Here is a 17,308-nt window from a genome sequence, read left to right on the forward strand (position 1 = left end):
GTCTTTTCTGAAAGTGTAACTGTGTCATTAATAAAAATCTTATAAACCTGAAGTAAGACGATGAAGCACAAGACGACCTCTGACCTTTGAGCCTGTCATATGTTGCACCGACCCTTTAAATGATGACATATTTCTCAAAGATGACACAGCAGCGTAAGAACTTCCTCCAGTATTTATTAGAACAACAGATGAATAACAGATCAACACAGTGAGTTTAAAATCAGGTCAAACACATAAAAACACGATGACATCATCACCAACAGAGTGATGTCATCACACAGGCAGTGGGGAGAACAAACAAGGCTTCAAAGTAAGAGTCCAGGTGTAAACACACCTGGTGAAATATGGCGTCTTTATCGTTATTGATTATAAACCATTAGTACTGATCATAAATCTTTATTTCACAATAAAAGTCTGATGCGACTCACATGTGTTTGAGTCTTCTACAGGTGAGCTCGCCAACCATTTATCTGTTTCTGTTTCCTGTTCACTGATTGGTCCTGCAGAGACACAGGAGCTGATCAATGAATAATTCAAAAGATGAATAAAGATTAATCTATACAGCGGTGTGGAACACTTCCTCCAGCTCCTTCACAGTAAAACACCTCAGTCACAATATAAAGGCTTTTATTGTGAAACATCTAAAGGAAATGTAGACCTTTAACAGATCAATGCGCTTATTGATTGATCAGATTGTCTCTAATCGTTAAGATCTGAAACACATGGACACTGAAACAGGAAGTTTAGTCTGCAGGACCCGCCAGCCAATCAGAGTCACTGTAACATCATCAGAGAGGCTCCAGTCCCATGATCCACTTAGCTGATTACATCGGTTACCTGTATGGTGCACATGGACAGGTGAGGGAGGTGCTCAGGTAGAATGCCGCGTGAGTTCATGGTCGGAGGCGGAGCTTATCTGGCGCTCCACTGCCCGCTGAGCCTTGCAGGCGGCCATTTTGACCTGGATGTCCCTCTTCCTTTCAAAGTAGTCGACAAGCGGCGGCTCTGTCAGCATCGAAGCCAACACCTGCTCAAAGGTGATCGACCAATCCGTATCCAGCACGCTACCCTGCCTCTGCTCGCTGCCCCTGATCAGCACCGTGTCCTCAGCGATATCCTCGCACTGCAGCGAGCCGGCACTCACCACCGAATACGAAGACACCGACGCATCATCTTTTGTTTCCTCGTCGGACATCTGAGGCGCCACCACCTCCAGCTGGGCGTCGGCCAGAGCTCGGCACACCTCGGACTCACCAGACGCCCCGTGACCGGGCCCCTCCTCCTCCCCCTGAGGGCTGTGGGGCGACGTCTGAGCAGAGAGCGAGGTCTGTGGCGTGGTTTCGCGCTTCTTGGTGCCGTTGTTGAACTTCTTGCCCACTTCGCCGATGCGCAGCAGCAAACTGGCAACCGTGGCGATGGCGTGATAGAGCTGCTGCTCAAGAGCCTCCTCGCTGAACATGTTGTACAGAGTTTTACACAACTCAATGAACTGCTCCTGCACACACACACACACACATATAAATATATACAATAACAGACACACAGCTGTACAGGATATTTTACTTGTATGCTTGTTTGTGGCTTCCTCTCCCCACCAGGACTAAGAAATAAAACACTAATTACTTAATTTTATTAAAATTAATCAGTCTCTCTGTGGCGACCTGTCCAGGTGCACGCTGCCTTTAACACCCCCTTAGATACCTGGTTTGAACCATCCTTGCTACCTGCGTGTCACACTTGTGTCTGTAAAAAACGGTGTGACACCTCACATTCTCACCTGGTTCATCCTCGGCAGGTCTTTGATGGTCTCCCTCTTGGTCTCCTTCTCCTTGGCCCACATCCTCAGGTAGTACCTGTAGTCCTTCACCTCTAAAACAGACCAAAGGTCAGGGGTCAAACGATTGGGCCAAGCCTCAGAGTGATTCCTCCTCCTTAAAGACTCGAGTCAGGGAGGTCAAGTTACCTTTTTTCTCCTCACTGTCTCCATCTTTTGGCTCCTCACCTGTTCAGATAGAGATCATCATCATCCTCATTATCAAACTTTGGGGTTAAATGTGAGAATGGAACAGACTGTCTAAAGATGGATGAGGTCACCACGACCTCATTTTCCAGGTTAAATTCAATCCTGAGCTGACGGTCTTCTAAGTTTAGCTAACGCTGGGGAATTCACCTGATAGCTTAGCCAGAAATTTTCAAATTATCTGCTAATGTTATGATCATCATCACAAAAACACGAGAAAAACATTAGAATAACTTGGCAGCAGAGTAACGTCCCTAACCCTCAAACCAAGCAGACACAAACCTGGTGTCACTTCCTGCTGCCGCAATGCATTCTGATCAGAGAAGAAGGAAGCTTCTGGAAGGAAACAGGAAGAGGAAGAAGGAAAAGAGGAAGGAGAAGCAGAGTGAAATGTTCAGGTGTGTTAATCCAAGGTTTGTTCATGCAGATTGATCAGTTTGAGTTAAGCGTCACGCAGACTCAGCGATTACCGACAACCACAGGATCCTCTCTGAACAGCAGGGAGGAAGAACTCCATTTTAACAGGAAGTGACAACAGATCCAGGATCAAGGAGAGTGTGTGTGTGTGTGTGTGTGTGTGTGTGTGTGTGTGTGTGTGTGTGTGTGTGTGTGTGTGTTCACCTCGAGGTTCCTCCTCGGTGAAGAACTGCGTGGCCTCTAGAGCAGACTCCGCCTCCTCCGGACACAGAGCTACAACAAACAAGCAGCAGGTGAGTCGCAGGTTCTCCACCTGTGGTTCAGTCTTTGATCCATTCAGTTCTCACCAGCTCTCAATTTACCAGCCTTCAAAACCAGGAGACCCCACAGAGACCCAAAACCCGATCCTGACACCCAAAACCCGACTTCGACCCCATTCACACCTGGTCCACCACGCTGGGTTTGGCTCCAAAAATCTGGCAGTGTAAAGGCTGGAACCTCTGACGTCACGGCCAGCGGGTTACAGAATTCATCAGGACCAAAACCGGATCAGTGCAGAATAAGGAAGAGCTGATCTCATGATTCAGGGTTACACTCACCTGTACAGGTGAGCTGTATTACCTGGAGGTAGGTGGAGCTTGTACAGTAGCTTCAGTTTTTCCGTCATGTCCCCGTGATACATCCCACCTGCAAAACAAACACACTAAGACCTGTGGAGCTCTGCAACCTGAAGCTCTAATCTTGACCTGTAATATATAATATGTACTTTGGATTGTCGATCTGTAATCTATTTTCTGAAGTGCTAATCTAGATCTGTAATCTGTCATTTGGATCACTAATCTATGATCTGGATATGTAATCAGAGGCTGTAATCTGGGCTCACTCAGTCCGGTGATGAACTCTTTAAAGTTGACTAGCCCATCCTGGTTCTGGTCCAGCAGCCTGAAGAGGCGGGCCGACAGGGTTGGGTTGTGCCCTCCGCAGACCCAGGGAGCGAGCGAGACGAAGAGCTGACGGAACTGAAGCGGGTCGATGCGGTACTGCTCCAAGTACGGCAGGCTGGGATCGTGACGCTCAGCGGCAGAGCTGCTGGAACCCCAGTAACAGCTGGTCATGTGTTTGGACTGGATTGGAGGGATAGACAAAAAAGGAGGCGGGGTTAGAGGCAGTAACATGCTTGAACATACAGGTAGAGCAATGTTTACGTCACAGAACAGATTTGAAAAAGGAAAAAATGAAGTTCTGACTCTTGCAGGGTCACACAAAAACAAGGTCACTTCCTGTCTGATAAACAGGCGCGGGTTACACCTACATCTCTTCATAAGTAATCAGACGTGATGGAAGCTACTGTTAGACAGGAACAACGAGAACACCGGGAAAGGACACATCAACACTTTGGTCCAGAAGCAGAAACAAGAACATCAAAAGGCCGTGGGAAGGGGTGCTTTCCTTCATCACAGCATACAGCCAAGTGAGGAAGACCCTCCGAGAAGGCTTGCTGTCTCACAGAGCAAACTCAGAGCACCCAGGAGCAGAAAGACTAGAGTGTAAAAGGCTGAGCAGCTCTGATCAGCCTGCAGGACGATGAGGAGGTTTCGTCCTGTTTGCTGAAACACTTTCTAACAGAATCGGTGAAAAAAATGTTTTGGTTTATTTCACACCTGAACATCAGGTCAGCACAGGAACCGTGTGACAAACATGAACTCACCTTGAACAGACAGTAGAGCTCCTCCAGCTCTTCAATACTGAAGGCTGACTCCGTCATCATCGCTCTCACCTGCACGCACGCACGCGCACACACACACACACACACACACACACACACACACACACACACACACACACACACACACACACACACACACACACACACACACACACACACACACACCTGTGAGCTCCATGTCTTCATTAACACGCTGTATAAGCTCGTGAAAACACCCACCACACTTCTCTTGGCAGTGTCCTCCAGGGACTGGATGACCTTTAACCTCTGCTTGAACCTCATCTGCTCAATGACATCAGAGCGCAGACTGCCAAACTTCTGCACAGAGAAGAAGAAGCTGCAGTTACCTCAGAGAGAAGGGGATGCCTTTCATCACAAACATCCTTCCTGCACCACCAAACCTGCTCATCAACCTGCCGAGGAAGATCCATCAGCTCGTGTGGGGAACGAGAAAGACTCAGTCAGTTTGGCGCCGCTCTCAGCAGGTAGTGTGGACTGTTAGACCACCCACAGAGCTTTACAGTCCACTCTGGGTGCATTAAGCCCAACAATAGTTCATGTTCAGTACAAAAACCCAACAGTGGTGTTTGAGGGTCTCTGCCTAGGTGCAGACCGTCATCTATTCAACTCTATTTTCGATTCAGGTTTTTTCACACAGTGCCAAATCACAATAACAGTGGCCTTAAGATGCTTCATATTGAAAGGTCACAACCACAGCCCGTAATGTGACAGCTGACTTTCAGCCAGTTAAGTTAACGGTGAATATTTTATTTGTGCTCTTGGAATGAAAAAGTCCTGGAGAATCGCTTCGCTCGAGCAGCACTAAAGCTTTAGTGTGGAGGTGGACCCCACGGGGCTAACCGTCCTGATGTGTTGGCCGCTAGGGCTGTTCGATATAACGATATGTATCGGATGACGATATAAAAACGTCTGTCGTTTCATTTTACGCTATCGTTTGTTTCGTGGTGTCGCAAAATAAACTGTTTACGGCAATATTTTTTCATCGTTTTGATGGTCACTGTAGTGACTATATTAATTTCTTAAAGTTCTCTCTTTCTCTTATATTTAATATAACCACACCACGGACGGACAAGTGCCTGTTTTTATGCGTTGTCGTTAGCAACAACGACGGTAACCGCATCGCGTGTCCGCTTGTTTATGTTCCACATAAACCTTTCACAATAAAGCTCAAGATCCTGTTGAGACTTTTCAAAATAAACTGAATCACATGAAAGATGCAGAGTATTTATGGATGAGAAGTAAAAAAAAGAGCCGCCAGGTGCTAAAAAATAAACCTTAGACTCAAACGTTAGAACAGGCAACCCGCAGCACGCCGTGTAAGAAATACTCACAAAGAAAACAGCGGCCGTTACAACTTATGTCTAAAAATGTATCGTTTCAATTAAAACACTCGACTCCCGGTACATGACGCCCAGCTGGAAACACTTCACGCAAGTCGAGCTGCCCGAGATTCACAGAATTTACAGAAAATGTTACATTTTTGTGATTTATATCGTTCTCAGGACGATAGATGTCTTATATCGGGATATGAGATTTTGGTCATATCGCACAGCCCTGTTGGCCGCTGATTCGTTCCTCTTGTACTCCGTGTGTGTTTGACTCTGTGGGGTTTATGGTTTGTGGCCCTGCCTCCTGCAGCTCTGGATGAAGACCTAACGTGCAGCTCAAAGGCAGCTTGCGGCGTGTTCTTAAGGCGGAATAATTCATTAAATGTTAGAAAACATTTACGTTTCCAACATCAGTCACAACGTAGAGCTCTGATCGTTTTATTGGCTGTCCACATAAAGTAGTCTGTTTTTCTAGGTTCTGACCTTCACGTCATCCGTCTGGATTTATCCCAGTGAGAAAGCTTAGTGACCCCCCCCCCCACCACCACTCTGGCATCACCTCGTACGATGACTTTATGAGGTCAAAGACGTCGATTTCAGGCGACGGCTCGTCTCCACTTGTCAGCTGGGCGTGCGGGTGAGGGATGGGCGGAGCCACCGTCTGTTTATTGACCACATTATCCAGGTACCTGCAACACAAGTTGGATTTATTCCTCAGGTGTACACAGAACAGTTCGGAGTGGGCCGATTCTGGCTCTGGACTCGTACCTGCCCAGGATGGTCATGGCCTCTCCCTCGTCGCTACAGGAGAGCAGGGCATCCATGTTGTCATGGAGGACAGCCAGCGCCACCTGTGGGTACATTTAGAGACTGGAAGTCATTCAGCTATAGCACAATCTCATTCACATCCAAAATAATGGCTCTGTAGGTGTCCCTGGGTCCAGCAGCACACCTACCTGAAAGATGACCTTGATGCCCTCATAGAAGAAGCAGTCGACCAACAGGACGGCGCTGTCGAAGGGCATCACAGACAGGAAGAGGGTGAGGAACCAGGACAGGCTGATGGTGGAGATGACCCCCAGCTCCTGCATGTGTTCATAGAGCAGGGGGAGGAAGGACCGGGTCAGCTCCTCAAACACCCCCTGATCCACCAGCGCTCCTGCAGGACATACAGAGACCACGTCACGAACCCCAAGCCTAAGGAGGACTCCTCAGACCCGTCTCCACCAGAGGATGGATCTACTCTGGTGCTGTGACCCTGCCTCCTACTGACCTACGACTCGGGTGTTGTAGTAGTCGGGCAGCATACGCTCACACAGCGCCACCAGCAGCCAGAAGGCCTCTTCCTCGGTGCAGTAGAGCAGCAGGACAGAGGTGACGATGTTCATTGCCTGGTGGAGGAGACAGAAGGTCAGAAACAACAAACTGACACCACCTCAGGACGCCTTACACATTCTTAAGCATCATGTTAGTGCAGACGTCATCAGCTGTGTCAGGGGGTCGTTTCAGGCACCCGGCTGAGCTTGATGGGGAAACACGACGCTTCTGTTTCATTTTGCTTTATGAGAGTACCTGGCAATATCCGATGCCCGGGTTGCGGTGGGCGTATGCGGTGAGGACGCGGCGCAGGGCGGCAATGCCCATCTCATTCTGGAAGGCTCGGTGTTCAGGCATCGAGCGGTGAAGGTCGCGCTCAATCTCCTCAGTAGCTAATGAGCATAGCCCCATGGCCTGTTCCACCAGTTCACCATAGTAACCAGGGTGGGTCGCCATCTCGTTTTGCGCTCCTGGATGGACGGGAGGACAGATGAGTATGCGAAAATGAGCATAAACAGAAATTCATGGATGGATGACGAGTGAACACGAACCAGAGAACAGCAGCCACAGCTCCCCTCTCAGGCGCTCTGGGATCCCATTGAGGACCAGTTCTCTGGTTCTGGAAGTCCGGTACATGCAGACGCCTCGACCAAACTCTAAGAAATGGATGTTCCATGACTCCTCCTTCATCTTCTCCCTCATCTGCAGGAGGGAGGAAATGAGATCAGTACCAGGACTGCCTGGACAGTACTGCTGAGTACTGAGCGGATCTGTACTCACGGCTTTGGGTCCCAGGTCCTCTGGGTCGTCTCGGTGGTAGAGCTGCAGGAGACCCTGGATGGCTGTGGGTAGGCCAGGGTGGTAATGGCGTGCCTTCTGAACGGACTCAGAACCTGGAGAAGAAGATGGGGGTACGGAGGAGGACGCCTGAGGACAAGAACAAAAACCATGAGGACTCTGTGAAAGCAGCTGAACCATGGTACGAGCTGTGACGGACATACCGAGTGACTAATCTGAGACAGCGGGTTGGTGTCACCCCACGAGCTGTCCGGGGTTCGCTGCAGGAAGTCAGAAATACGTTGGACCAGGAAGTCCCTGTCTTTGAGGTTGGCAAACAGGAAGTTCATCTTGTTCTTGGTGCTGATGGAGACAGGGCAGGGCAGGACACTGCTGCTGTCCGCCTTCTCCACAATGGAGACCTGCAGAGGACGATGGGTAAAGTGACCACAGTATGAAAGTATTTGTGTTCATCTGCAACACTCTGTAATATGTGATGTTGTAGCCATCATGTGACCTCTGACCCCAGCTCATCTACTTCCTGCAGCACCAGCTGACCCAGCTCACCTCTCGGAGGGGTATGATGAGCTGACACAGGTCTTCCTCTTTGCTGCTGAAGCAGATGTAGTTGTTGGAGATGAAGAGCTGTCCGACAACGTGCATCTTTGCGAACGGCGTCCACAGGGTGCAGCCCGTGTGTCCGTCAAGCCGCTCCTCCTGCGTCAGCCGAAACATCGCCCGGTATCGCTCGTTCTTCGCCCGGGCGTCCAGATCCCTGCAGACAAGAGACAGATGTTGATGGTAACCAAGAGTGCGCTGAAAACAGACTTAAGGAAAAGAAACCCGTCTGGTGCAAACAGAGGGACACCTCTTCAGCGCAGAGACGTTCTTCAACGTTTTGCTGGGTTTGGGCAGCGACAGGTCGGCGGCAAATGCCTCGTTGTCGAGCAGCTGGCGCATGGCAATGTTAGCGAGCTGCTCCATCAACTTGAAGGTGTCGTTGATGTTGAGAAACATTGAGAAGAAATGTTCGGTGTCGCGAGTGCTCACGCGGACACTCTCTGGAAACAGCAGGGTGGCGTTCTTCTCCAGCCGCGTCACCTCGGTCCATGGCACCACCAGAGTCACTGAGGTCAGAGGTCACAGGATGACATCAACAAAGAACTTCTGAATGCTTCTAAACCCCACCTCTCACACATAAAGACAGCTGGGAGAAGCTCCAGCACGCAGAGCTGGTTGAGACAATGCACGGGTTTCTACAGTAGAGACCAAAAGTAGAGAAAAATCTAGGTTTTCTGACATTTTCAACATACTACTAGTTCTGATTCAAGGTTCTCCTAAAGCTGAAAACAAAAGACCCTGAAGGACACTTTGAGTTTTTGTTACCTGGTCAAGAATAGAATATAATAATCCTTTAATTGTCCCACAAGGGGAAATTTGGATGTAACAGCAGCCAGAAAGACACATATACAAACAAACACAAGAACAGAAACATATTTACATCAAGGACAATGGTTACCAAAAACAGAGTACTGTACCGTTATTAAATTAAATAAAATTAAATACAGATAAGAGGCAAACCAGGTTTAGTGTGAATCGCTTGATAAAATAGTGCAGTTACAGCACTGATGTAAACATCTATGTTTGTTGGGAGCAGGTCTGATTGTGCAGTCTGACAGCTGCAGGGAGGAAGGACCTGCAGCTTCATGCATCGAGGATGCAGCAGTCTGTCACTGAAGCAGCTCTGCAGCAACATTTACATGCATGGGGTGGGAGACTCTGTCCATCAGAGATGTTATTTTGGCCAGAGTCCTTCTGTCTCCCACCACCTGCACTGGGTCCAGGGTGCATCCCAGAAAAGAGCTGGCCTTCCTGATGAGTTTATCCAACCTCTTCCTCTCAGCTGCTGATAAACTGCTGCTCCAACATACCACACTGTAAAAAATGACAGAAGCCACCACAGAGTGATAGAAGGTCTTTAAAAGCGCTCCCTGGACTCCAAGGTGAGTTACCTGTAATCTGTAAAAGTTTGTTCACAATGAAGAGATGAACCTGAATCTGGTTGTTCAAAGAGGATGATTTCTGGGATATCAAAGAAAGCCCCAAAACACAACAGCGACATGAGACAAATATAATGTTCGCAGTTGTGGTGGGTTTTCATCCCCCTGATAAGGTCTCCTGTGGCAAATTGGTCAAAGGAGAAATCAAAAGTTCCCCTGCTAGGCACAGGGTTGGGAGTTTTCACCAGAAGGGGGACATCAGGTTCAGGGGCCTCACACTCCCCAGCCTCCACTGGACGTTTTGTGCCAGGATGCTTGAGAGGACGGCCCGACCATCAAATGTAGCACCTGTCCAGGTTGTGGAACACTGGACCAGGTCTTTATCCTCTGGAGGATATTTTAGGGTGCCTGGGAGTTTGGCGATCTAGTCCATGTGTTTTGTGCACTTGGAGAAGGCATTCGACTGCGTTTTCTAAATTCTTTCACACACATTACGTGAAAAATGAGTGTGAGGGCCCTCGGTGCGCCTGCTGCTGCTGCACTGAAGTCGAGGGGTGGGGGGTGCTTTCGAATAGTGCACATTTCATTCATAATGTTGTCAATCCAAGCCCATTAAGCATGAATTACTACTGGGTTGTGTGCGATCGTGGCTTGTAATCGGAAGGTTGCCGGTTCGAGCCCCGGCTCGGACAGTCTCGGTCGTTGTGTCCTTGGGCAAGACACTTCACCTACCACCTACTGGTGATGGCCAGAGGGGCCGATGGCGCGATATGGCAGCCTCGCTTCTGTCAGTCTGCCCCAGGGCAGCTGTGGCTACAACTGCAGCTGCCTCCACCAGTGTGTGAATGTGTGTGTGAACGGGTGGATGACTGGATGTGTAAAGTGCTTTGGGGTCCCTAGGCGGGACTAGTAAAAAGCGCTATACAAATACAGGCCATTTACCATCCCAGAAAGAAAGACCCTATCCAAGGTGTAGGTCTGAGTTTATGTTGTGGGGTTTGTGTTAATACTGGAGTGCAAAATTACTGATGGAAGGTGGACAAGAAAAGGTCAGACACAGGTAAGCAGATGTGTCTTTGGATAATGGCAGGTATTATGTATCCTGAAACAACATTCATAAGTAGGGCCAGCAAAGACCATCTGAATGGAGGAGGGGGCCTAAGGGTACATCTGTCACCATGTTACAATGCTGTGATTGCAGCCATTCCCCAACTCTCTGTGAATGGGACTCATGGCATAGAGGAAGTGTTCGCCCAGGGCACCAAACAGGCCAGGACCGCCCCTGCCTGGGAACATCTCGGTGTCCCCCTGGATAAGAGAGAGGAAGTGGCCAGGGAGAGGCAGGACTGGACAACTTTGCTCAGGCTGCTGCCGCCGTGACTCAAACGCACACAAGCATAAAAAAAAGATAGGAAATGAATGGATGCGTGTATGTTCTGCACTGACCCGTTCTACGATCAAGAGAACGACCGGAAAGGCTGGGGAACATATGATGTGAGGAGAACCTTCGGTGAGGGCAGAACGTTTGAGTTGGTTCAGATAGATCATAAAAACGACTGCACCCACAGGAAGTGCTTCAGGTCTTACTCTGAAGCAGGGTCCGTTCCTTCACACAGTTATTTTACAACACAATCCTCACAGCTGACCCAGAGTCCTGATCCAAACCCAAGAGAACCTGGAAGACCTCTGGGGACAAAGCTACAGCTGATAAAATCAAAGAAACCGGGTCCAGATATCAAAGTGTGGGCGAGATGGAGGCAGGAATGAGCTCAAACCAACCTCACACAAAGAAAGAATGTGCAAGAACCTTGATTCTGAGTAAGACCTGAAGCCACACAAGACACAAACCTCAGCACTTCCTGTGGGTGATCTATCTGAACCAACTCAAACGTTCTGCCCTGGTTGTTTTATATCAAATCTTGGTAAAACACGCCCACAGAATCGATTCCTTCACGTCATAATCATCAACAAGAGAAGAAAAATTAGTACTTTATCCTCTAACTTTGGTCTCTGCTGTTCAGTCGGGTGTATATGATCCAGCTGTTTTATGTCTGAGCTCTCTCTTTGAGCTTTAAGCAACAAAGCATTCAGTGTAAAAACAAGACTAAATGCTGGCCTGTGATTGGCTGCTCATACCTTCCTTTCCAAGCAGGAAGGAGTAGAAGCACAGGTGGTTGACGGACAGGTAGAGCCAGCCCTGTCGTGGCACTCGGCCCTTCCAGTAGCTGCAGGAGTAATAATTCACCAGCTTCTCCTCCTCAGGCATGCCAAACAGCTTCCTCATCTTGAGCTCTGCCTCCCGAAACTTCCCGCTGTCCTCCTCGTGCTCCTCTCCGGGCTTTAACCGGTTCTCCTCCGCGATGATGCCCTGCAGGAAGTGACATCACTCAGCAGCAGCACAGCAAAAAACAGACAGCCTAAACAAATAGGAGGTGACATACAGAGATCTTTCCTTTGACGAAGGTGGTGACGTCTTCGTCGTTGTCAAAGATGGAGATGGTCTGGAGGAGATTGGCTTCCAGCCAATCCCAGTGCTCAGTGATCTCTTTCCTAGATGAACCTGCAAGACACGGCTGAGGGTTTAACCAGGTGGCTCCTCTCACGTGACACAATCAGATGTTACACACCTGACACAATCAGCCAATCAGTGCCTGTGATGTCATTACGCAAGAACAAAGAACGCAAACTACAAATGAAAGCCGACGACCTTTGCTTCAGTGAAATTCATATTAGCTTCTTAGATTAGCGCCGTCCACCAGGAAAGCTGCAGGTGAGCTAACCAGGTAACTACAAATCTGAAATGATTTAGATCTTAGCCCGAGCTGTTAAAGTGGAGCTGGACCACAGAGTCACGGTTACGTTAACTGAAATTAACCAACATGCTTACAGCCACTATGATATCATCAAGTTAAGGATAATCTGGGCAATCTTTGGACAGGAGACATCCTCAGCCCATGGTGTCGACCTCAGTGACGATGAACTTGTGAGTTTCTGTCAGAGGTCACATCCTCCCCCTCACCAGTCAGAGGTCTTTCGAGCGACGGCAGCAGATATTTTGTGCAGACTGAGGACAAAATGTTCTCCATCTGTTTGAGGTCATTACAAGAGGTTCATGCATCAGAACTCTTTGGAGGCTCTCAGAGGCAGTGATCACTGAGCTCAGCGTTCATGTGACAGTGTGACGGCAGCACTGACGCCACAAACAAACATGCTTTTGAAGCCAACATGGGAACAGACCAGCCAACAGGAGCTTTGGGGAAAATACACCTGTTAATCGTTGAGCTATTGTAGAGTTCTTACCTCACAATATGAAGCTTTTTCCAGGCAGCTGTTACTGAGATTTCACACTTAAATAAAACTGGACTGAAAAAGCTCTGCAGCAGGTGAGCTCAGCGAGTCTCCTCACCTCGGGGATGGGGACTGTCACACCAAAACGACGAGCAACTTCTTATGTTAGAGATCTTTAACAGCAGCGGTCGAAGGCCGCGAGTTAAACTGCTGGAAGCATCAACCCGAGCGCATCGGAGCGCCGCTCTGCTTTATGACTCCCGCCTTTGTGTTTCTACACGTTTACCTGTAAACATGACCAGAAATGACATTTTCTGCATTCACGGTCGTAGCTCGGCGAGGCCCACTCACCACAAGCAATGTTCCAGTAGATCTGAGAGTCCGCAGTCTGCAGCAGGATCCTGTATGGTGCTACCCGGGCACTGGAGTCCAGAACCACATCCAGAGTCCCAACCAGGAGACCTGCACAGAGACAGACAGGTGAAGCAACTTGGGCAGTTATCTGGATCTGATCAGTGTTTGGATTGAAGGTGTTCTGGACTTGGACCATATCAGAGAGCATTTCTTGTTCCAGACCTTCATGGTTCTGGTTTTGGGAGACAGTTATTTGTTCTGTTCTGACTGAACAGCTGTTGAAGGCAGAGCTCGGACGCGTCAGAGCCGAGTCGGTCCGAGTTTCAGAGACGGTCACAGAGCTGAAAGACATCTCTAGGCTAACGTCATGGTTCCCTCTGCGATTTAACTACAAGTGCAAGTCACACCTGATTGGTCCTCTGTCAAACTGTTATGGTGCTGCAATCGCTGGCCCTGATTGCTCTGGTTCCCCAGGTGGACTCGCACCTGAAAACCTATTAAATAATTCATTTAATGACTTAAACCAACTCCCAGCAGCATCCAGGTCATTACTCTGACACATCGTTTCATCATTTCAGTGGTGACCTCATGTACACGTCCACCAGCTGAACGCAATTTTAAAAAACTCAAAATGTTTAATTAGTTATAGGGTGCATATGAATTCATCGTTCTATGAGAGCATTGTCTCCCATTGAGCCAGCTACACATACAGTGCAGGGCGACACACCTGTTCTCCCTGATCACCTGCCCCAGGTCGTCTTGGGCGTTACTGCAGCCTTGTCAAACCAGCCCCCCCCCCCCGACCACAGATTCTTTTCATTTACAAATTAAACCAATTGCAACATTAAGATCATCATGGAGGATCCTCTCCTGAGCACACACGCACCTCAGCTCAGGGTGGGTCTCTGCTGCTGTGTGGTCTTCACCTCTGATTGTTCCTCCATGTTCTGGCTCCATGTGAAGCTTTGCTGCACCTCCCTGTGGCAGCATCAGTGAGACCTCCTCCTCGTCGTCCTGCAGGCTGAACCACAGCTGCTCAGCCCTTTTAAACTCTAACCTTTCTGTTCCTGAAGCTGACGGACTCTTCTCTGTACCCTTCATTTGGACAGTGGGCCTTCTTCCTCACGTTGCTGCGATGATGAAACGACCCGCCACCCCAGTCCTGTATATGTTCTTGTTTCGCTGCATCTCTGCTCATCTTCCCATTTCATCTCCATGCTTTCAGCCACTTATGAACAATTCATGAGACACCTGTGATATGCTGAACAGGCCTCCCACCTGTCCACCCCCACTCCTTTAAAAACACTGTGACCTTTCAACCCAACAAACTCGATTACCGGGACAGTAAACACTCCTGTCAGCTGACCCCTGAGGACCTTTCTTGCATCCTGCGGTCAGACCATGAATCATACTTCCTGTCAGCTGGTTTTCGAACTGCAAGTCACTTTCTGCACACCACGAATGAACACAATCTGCAGGAGCTCCACCTCCTCCACCTCAGACACATCCACGCAGTTAAATCTAACAGACGGCAGCATGTGGGCTGAGTGTGCAGGTCACTCAGCAGCCATGTTGGTACGGCAGACGGGCAGTTATTTTACAGCACTGTGTGAGCTAACGGTGATCTCCGGGTTAGGGTTAGCTGCACAGCATCACGTTCAATCACGTGGACATTTGCTGATGTGTGCTAAAGTTCAAACCGCATTTTTACCCTGTAGACAAACTTTGCCTCCATCTTTGCTCGTGCCTGATTAACCCGCAGATCACCCACTCACAAAACAGCAAACACCCCCGGATCTTCAAGTTTCAGCTTATCGATCACTAATCGATTATTCCATCTGCCGCAGAGCTAATGTTTGAAATACCAGCTCACCGGAGAGCCCCCCTCCGCGGCCGTGCCCCCTCCTCCTCTGCAGGACGAAGAACGGGTTCGCCCGCTCGGACACCCACAGAGCCCCGGCCAGCAGCACCTCCTCCGGGTGGATCCACATTTCTGCCCGCTGCCGAAGGCCCTCCTCCGGGGACTCAGGGGAACACAGGCCGGGGAGTCAGCGGGACAGAGGCCGGAGTGTCGGCGTGCGAGGGCTGTCTCTCCCCCGGGGAAACGGCAGGAAAAAGGTGCTGAAGCCTCCGCGAGAGTCACGCAAACATCGAGCTGATGTTGTTGTTTTCACTCAGTCTGATGACTGCACTTTACTACCGGGTATTAGGCCACTCCCCCTGCGCACGCTACGTCATGACGTTTACACGTCTGCAGTTTATAAAACGTTAAAGCAAAAAACAGCAGGGGGCGCTGTTGTCAGCGTTAGGGGCTGTGAAATGTATTTTACAAAAACACCGCTTAAAGTTTACATTTCAGCAGAAGAAAATGTAATTTAGAAAAAGCCGAACAAAGCCACGTTCAAGCTTTCCCCACAGTCATGTGATCGGTTACATGATCCCACACGTGAACTTTGGAGCTCCAGTATTTAGGGACCGTGTCAGAGGCGTTGTGTCAGATAAATACATGCACTTCTGCCTAAAGATCAGATCAGTTCCCAGCATGTTAACAGCGGCGGGCCTACCCGGACGGTGTTCACATAATTGCAGGTGACTTTAATAAGGCCGACGTAAAGACTGTGCTCCCAAAGTTCTATCAGCATGTCGAATGTCCCACCAGAGGAGAGAACTCTAGACCATGTTTACTCCAACATCAAGCATGCATATAGAGCCATACCCCTCCCCCACCTCGGTCAGTCCAACTACCTCTCCCTCCTGCTCTCGCCAGCCTACACCCCCCTCAGACGCAGTGCCAGGCCCACCACAAAGACCATTACAACCTGGAAATGCTCTCTTCAAATCACAGGACCGCTTCACACAGACAGACTGGGACATATTTGAACACCAGGATCTAGAAAGTTTCACTTCTCCATTTGTACAATCCCAATAGAGCACTAAGATCGTCCAATCAGATGCTCCTAGTACATCCAAGGTCTTGACTGAAGTCGAGAGGTGACCGGGCCTTTGCAACTGTGGCACCTAGACTCTGGAATAACCTCCCTGTTCATATTCGTACCGCCGAGTCTATCCAGTCTTTTAAATCCTATTATAAAACCTCTTTTTACTTTGGCTTTTGATTCTAACTAGTTGGCTGTTATTTGGCTTGTTGTGTTGTCACGTATTGTTTCCTGCTATGTTTTCTTATTGTTTTCTTTTAATTGTCTCATGCTTTTACTGACTGGGAAGCACTATGGTCAACTTTGTTGTTTTTAATATGTGCTATATAAATAAATTTAGATTTGATCCCATCCTGTCTAAAATCAGCCACAATCATCCCAGTGCCAAAAAAGTCTCCCATCACCAGCCTGAACGATTACCGCCCTGTGGCCCTCATGCAGCTAAATACTTTTACAATTTATTTTTCCAAACCACGGAGCCGCAGTATAAAGACTAAAGAGCCGCATGCGGCTCCGGAGCTGAAAGTTGCCGACCCCTGGACTAGTCCTTCAGCACATCAAGGATTTCCTCCCCCCAGAATTCGACCCCCACCAGTTTGCATACCATAGGGTGACCATATTTTGATTTCCAAAGAAGAGGACACCTGGCCCAGTACTGAAGAACTTTAATAATGTTTACTTAAAGAAAATTGTAACATATTTAAACGAGGCCTTCTCTGTGCGGTTAATGAATGGTGATATAAAAAAATGTCATATAGGCTTTTACAAGTCAACAAGGGCAAAAAAACCCCAACTTAAAAACCTCTGGAATTAAATAAGGGTACCGAAATAAGGCTTCATCTGTATGAGAAAAATTACCAGTACCGGGACGGTACGAGGGAAATTTCTTTTACAGTTCGTCTGAAAAGCTGCAGTTGCACTTTGGCATCTTTTAAACATCACCAGGCGCTTTGCTGCGCGCTCTCCGTCCCGTCTGCGAGTGCAGAAAGTGACTCGGAAAGCAGCAGCTTGGAGATGACGTCATACTTACAATCAGGTTACAGGACACTTTAACATTAGCTTGTTTTTCACACTGAACTGGGAAAAGCTTTCCTGCCTATAAATTGAAGGAGCTACAAAACAAC

At 48.7% G+C, this 17,308-nt stretch overlaps 1 protein-coding gene across 3 annotated transcripts; it reads right to left on the bottom strand.

Annotated features, from left to right (window-relative positions):
- Positions 1-154: 154 nt before the first annotated feature.
- tbc1d9b (TBC1 domain family member 9b) lies at positions 155-15,486 on the bottom strand. Of its 3 annotated transcripts, none has more exons than XM_084939507.1 (23): positions 15,122-15,486; positions 13,246-13,356; positions 12,048-12,166; positions 11,743-11,974; positions 8,475-8,733; positions 8,174-8,381; positions 7,831-8,028; positions 7,610-7,756; positions 7,381-7,531; positions 7,085-7,299; positions 6,786-6,903; positions 6,469-6,671; positions 6,281-6,363; positions 6,072-6,201; positions 4,383-4,481; positions 4,146-4,214; positions 3,321-3,561; positions 3,059-3,124; positions 2,642-2,710; positions 2,303-2,353; positions 1,964-2,002; positions 1,778-1,869; positions 155-1,495 (listed from the first exon to the last, which is right to left on the bottom strand). In XM_084939507.1, the coding sequence occupies exons 1-23, from the start codon at positions 15,237-15,239 to the stop codon at positions 872-874; spliced, it is 3,642 nt and encodes a 1,213-aa protein (XP_084795633.1). In that variant the 5' UTR covers positions 15,240-15,486; the 3' UTR covers positions 155-871. The 3 variants fall into 3 exon arrangements, with proteins under 3 accessions (XP_084795633.1, XP_084795623.1, XP_084795642.1); XM_084939497.1 differs by having other exon boundaries at positions 2,303-2,356; XM_084939516.1 differs by lacking the exon at positions 2,303-2,353.
- Between the last annotated feature and the right edge of the window lie 1,822 nt (positions 15,487-17,308).

This window comes from Perissodus microlepis, chromosome 2, assembly GCF_051167445.1.
Source record: "Perissodus microlepis isolate ML-2025 ecotype Zambia chromosome 2, ASM5116744v1, whole genome shotgun sequence".
Classification (NCBI taxonomy): domain Eukaryota; kingdom Metazoa; phylum Chordata; class Actinopteri; order Cichliformes; family Cichlidae; genus Perissodus; species Perissodus microlepis.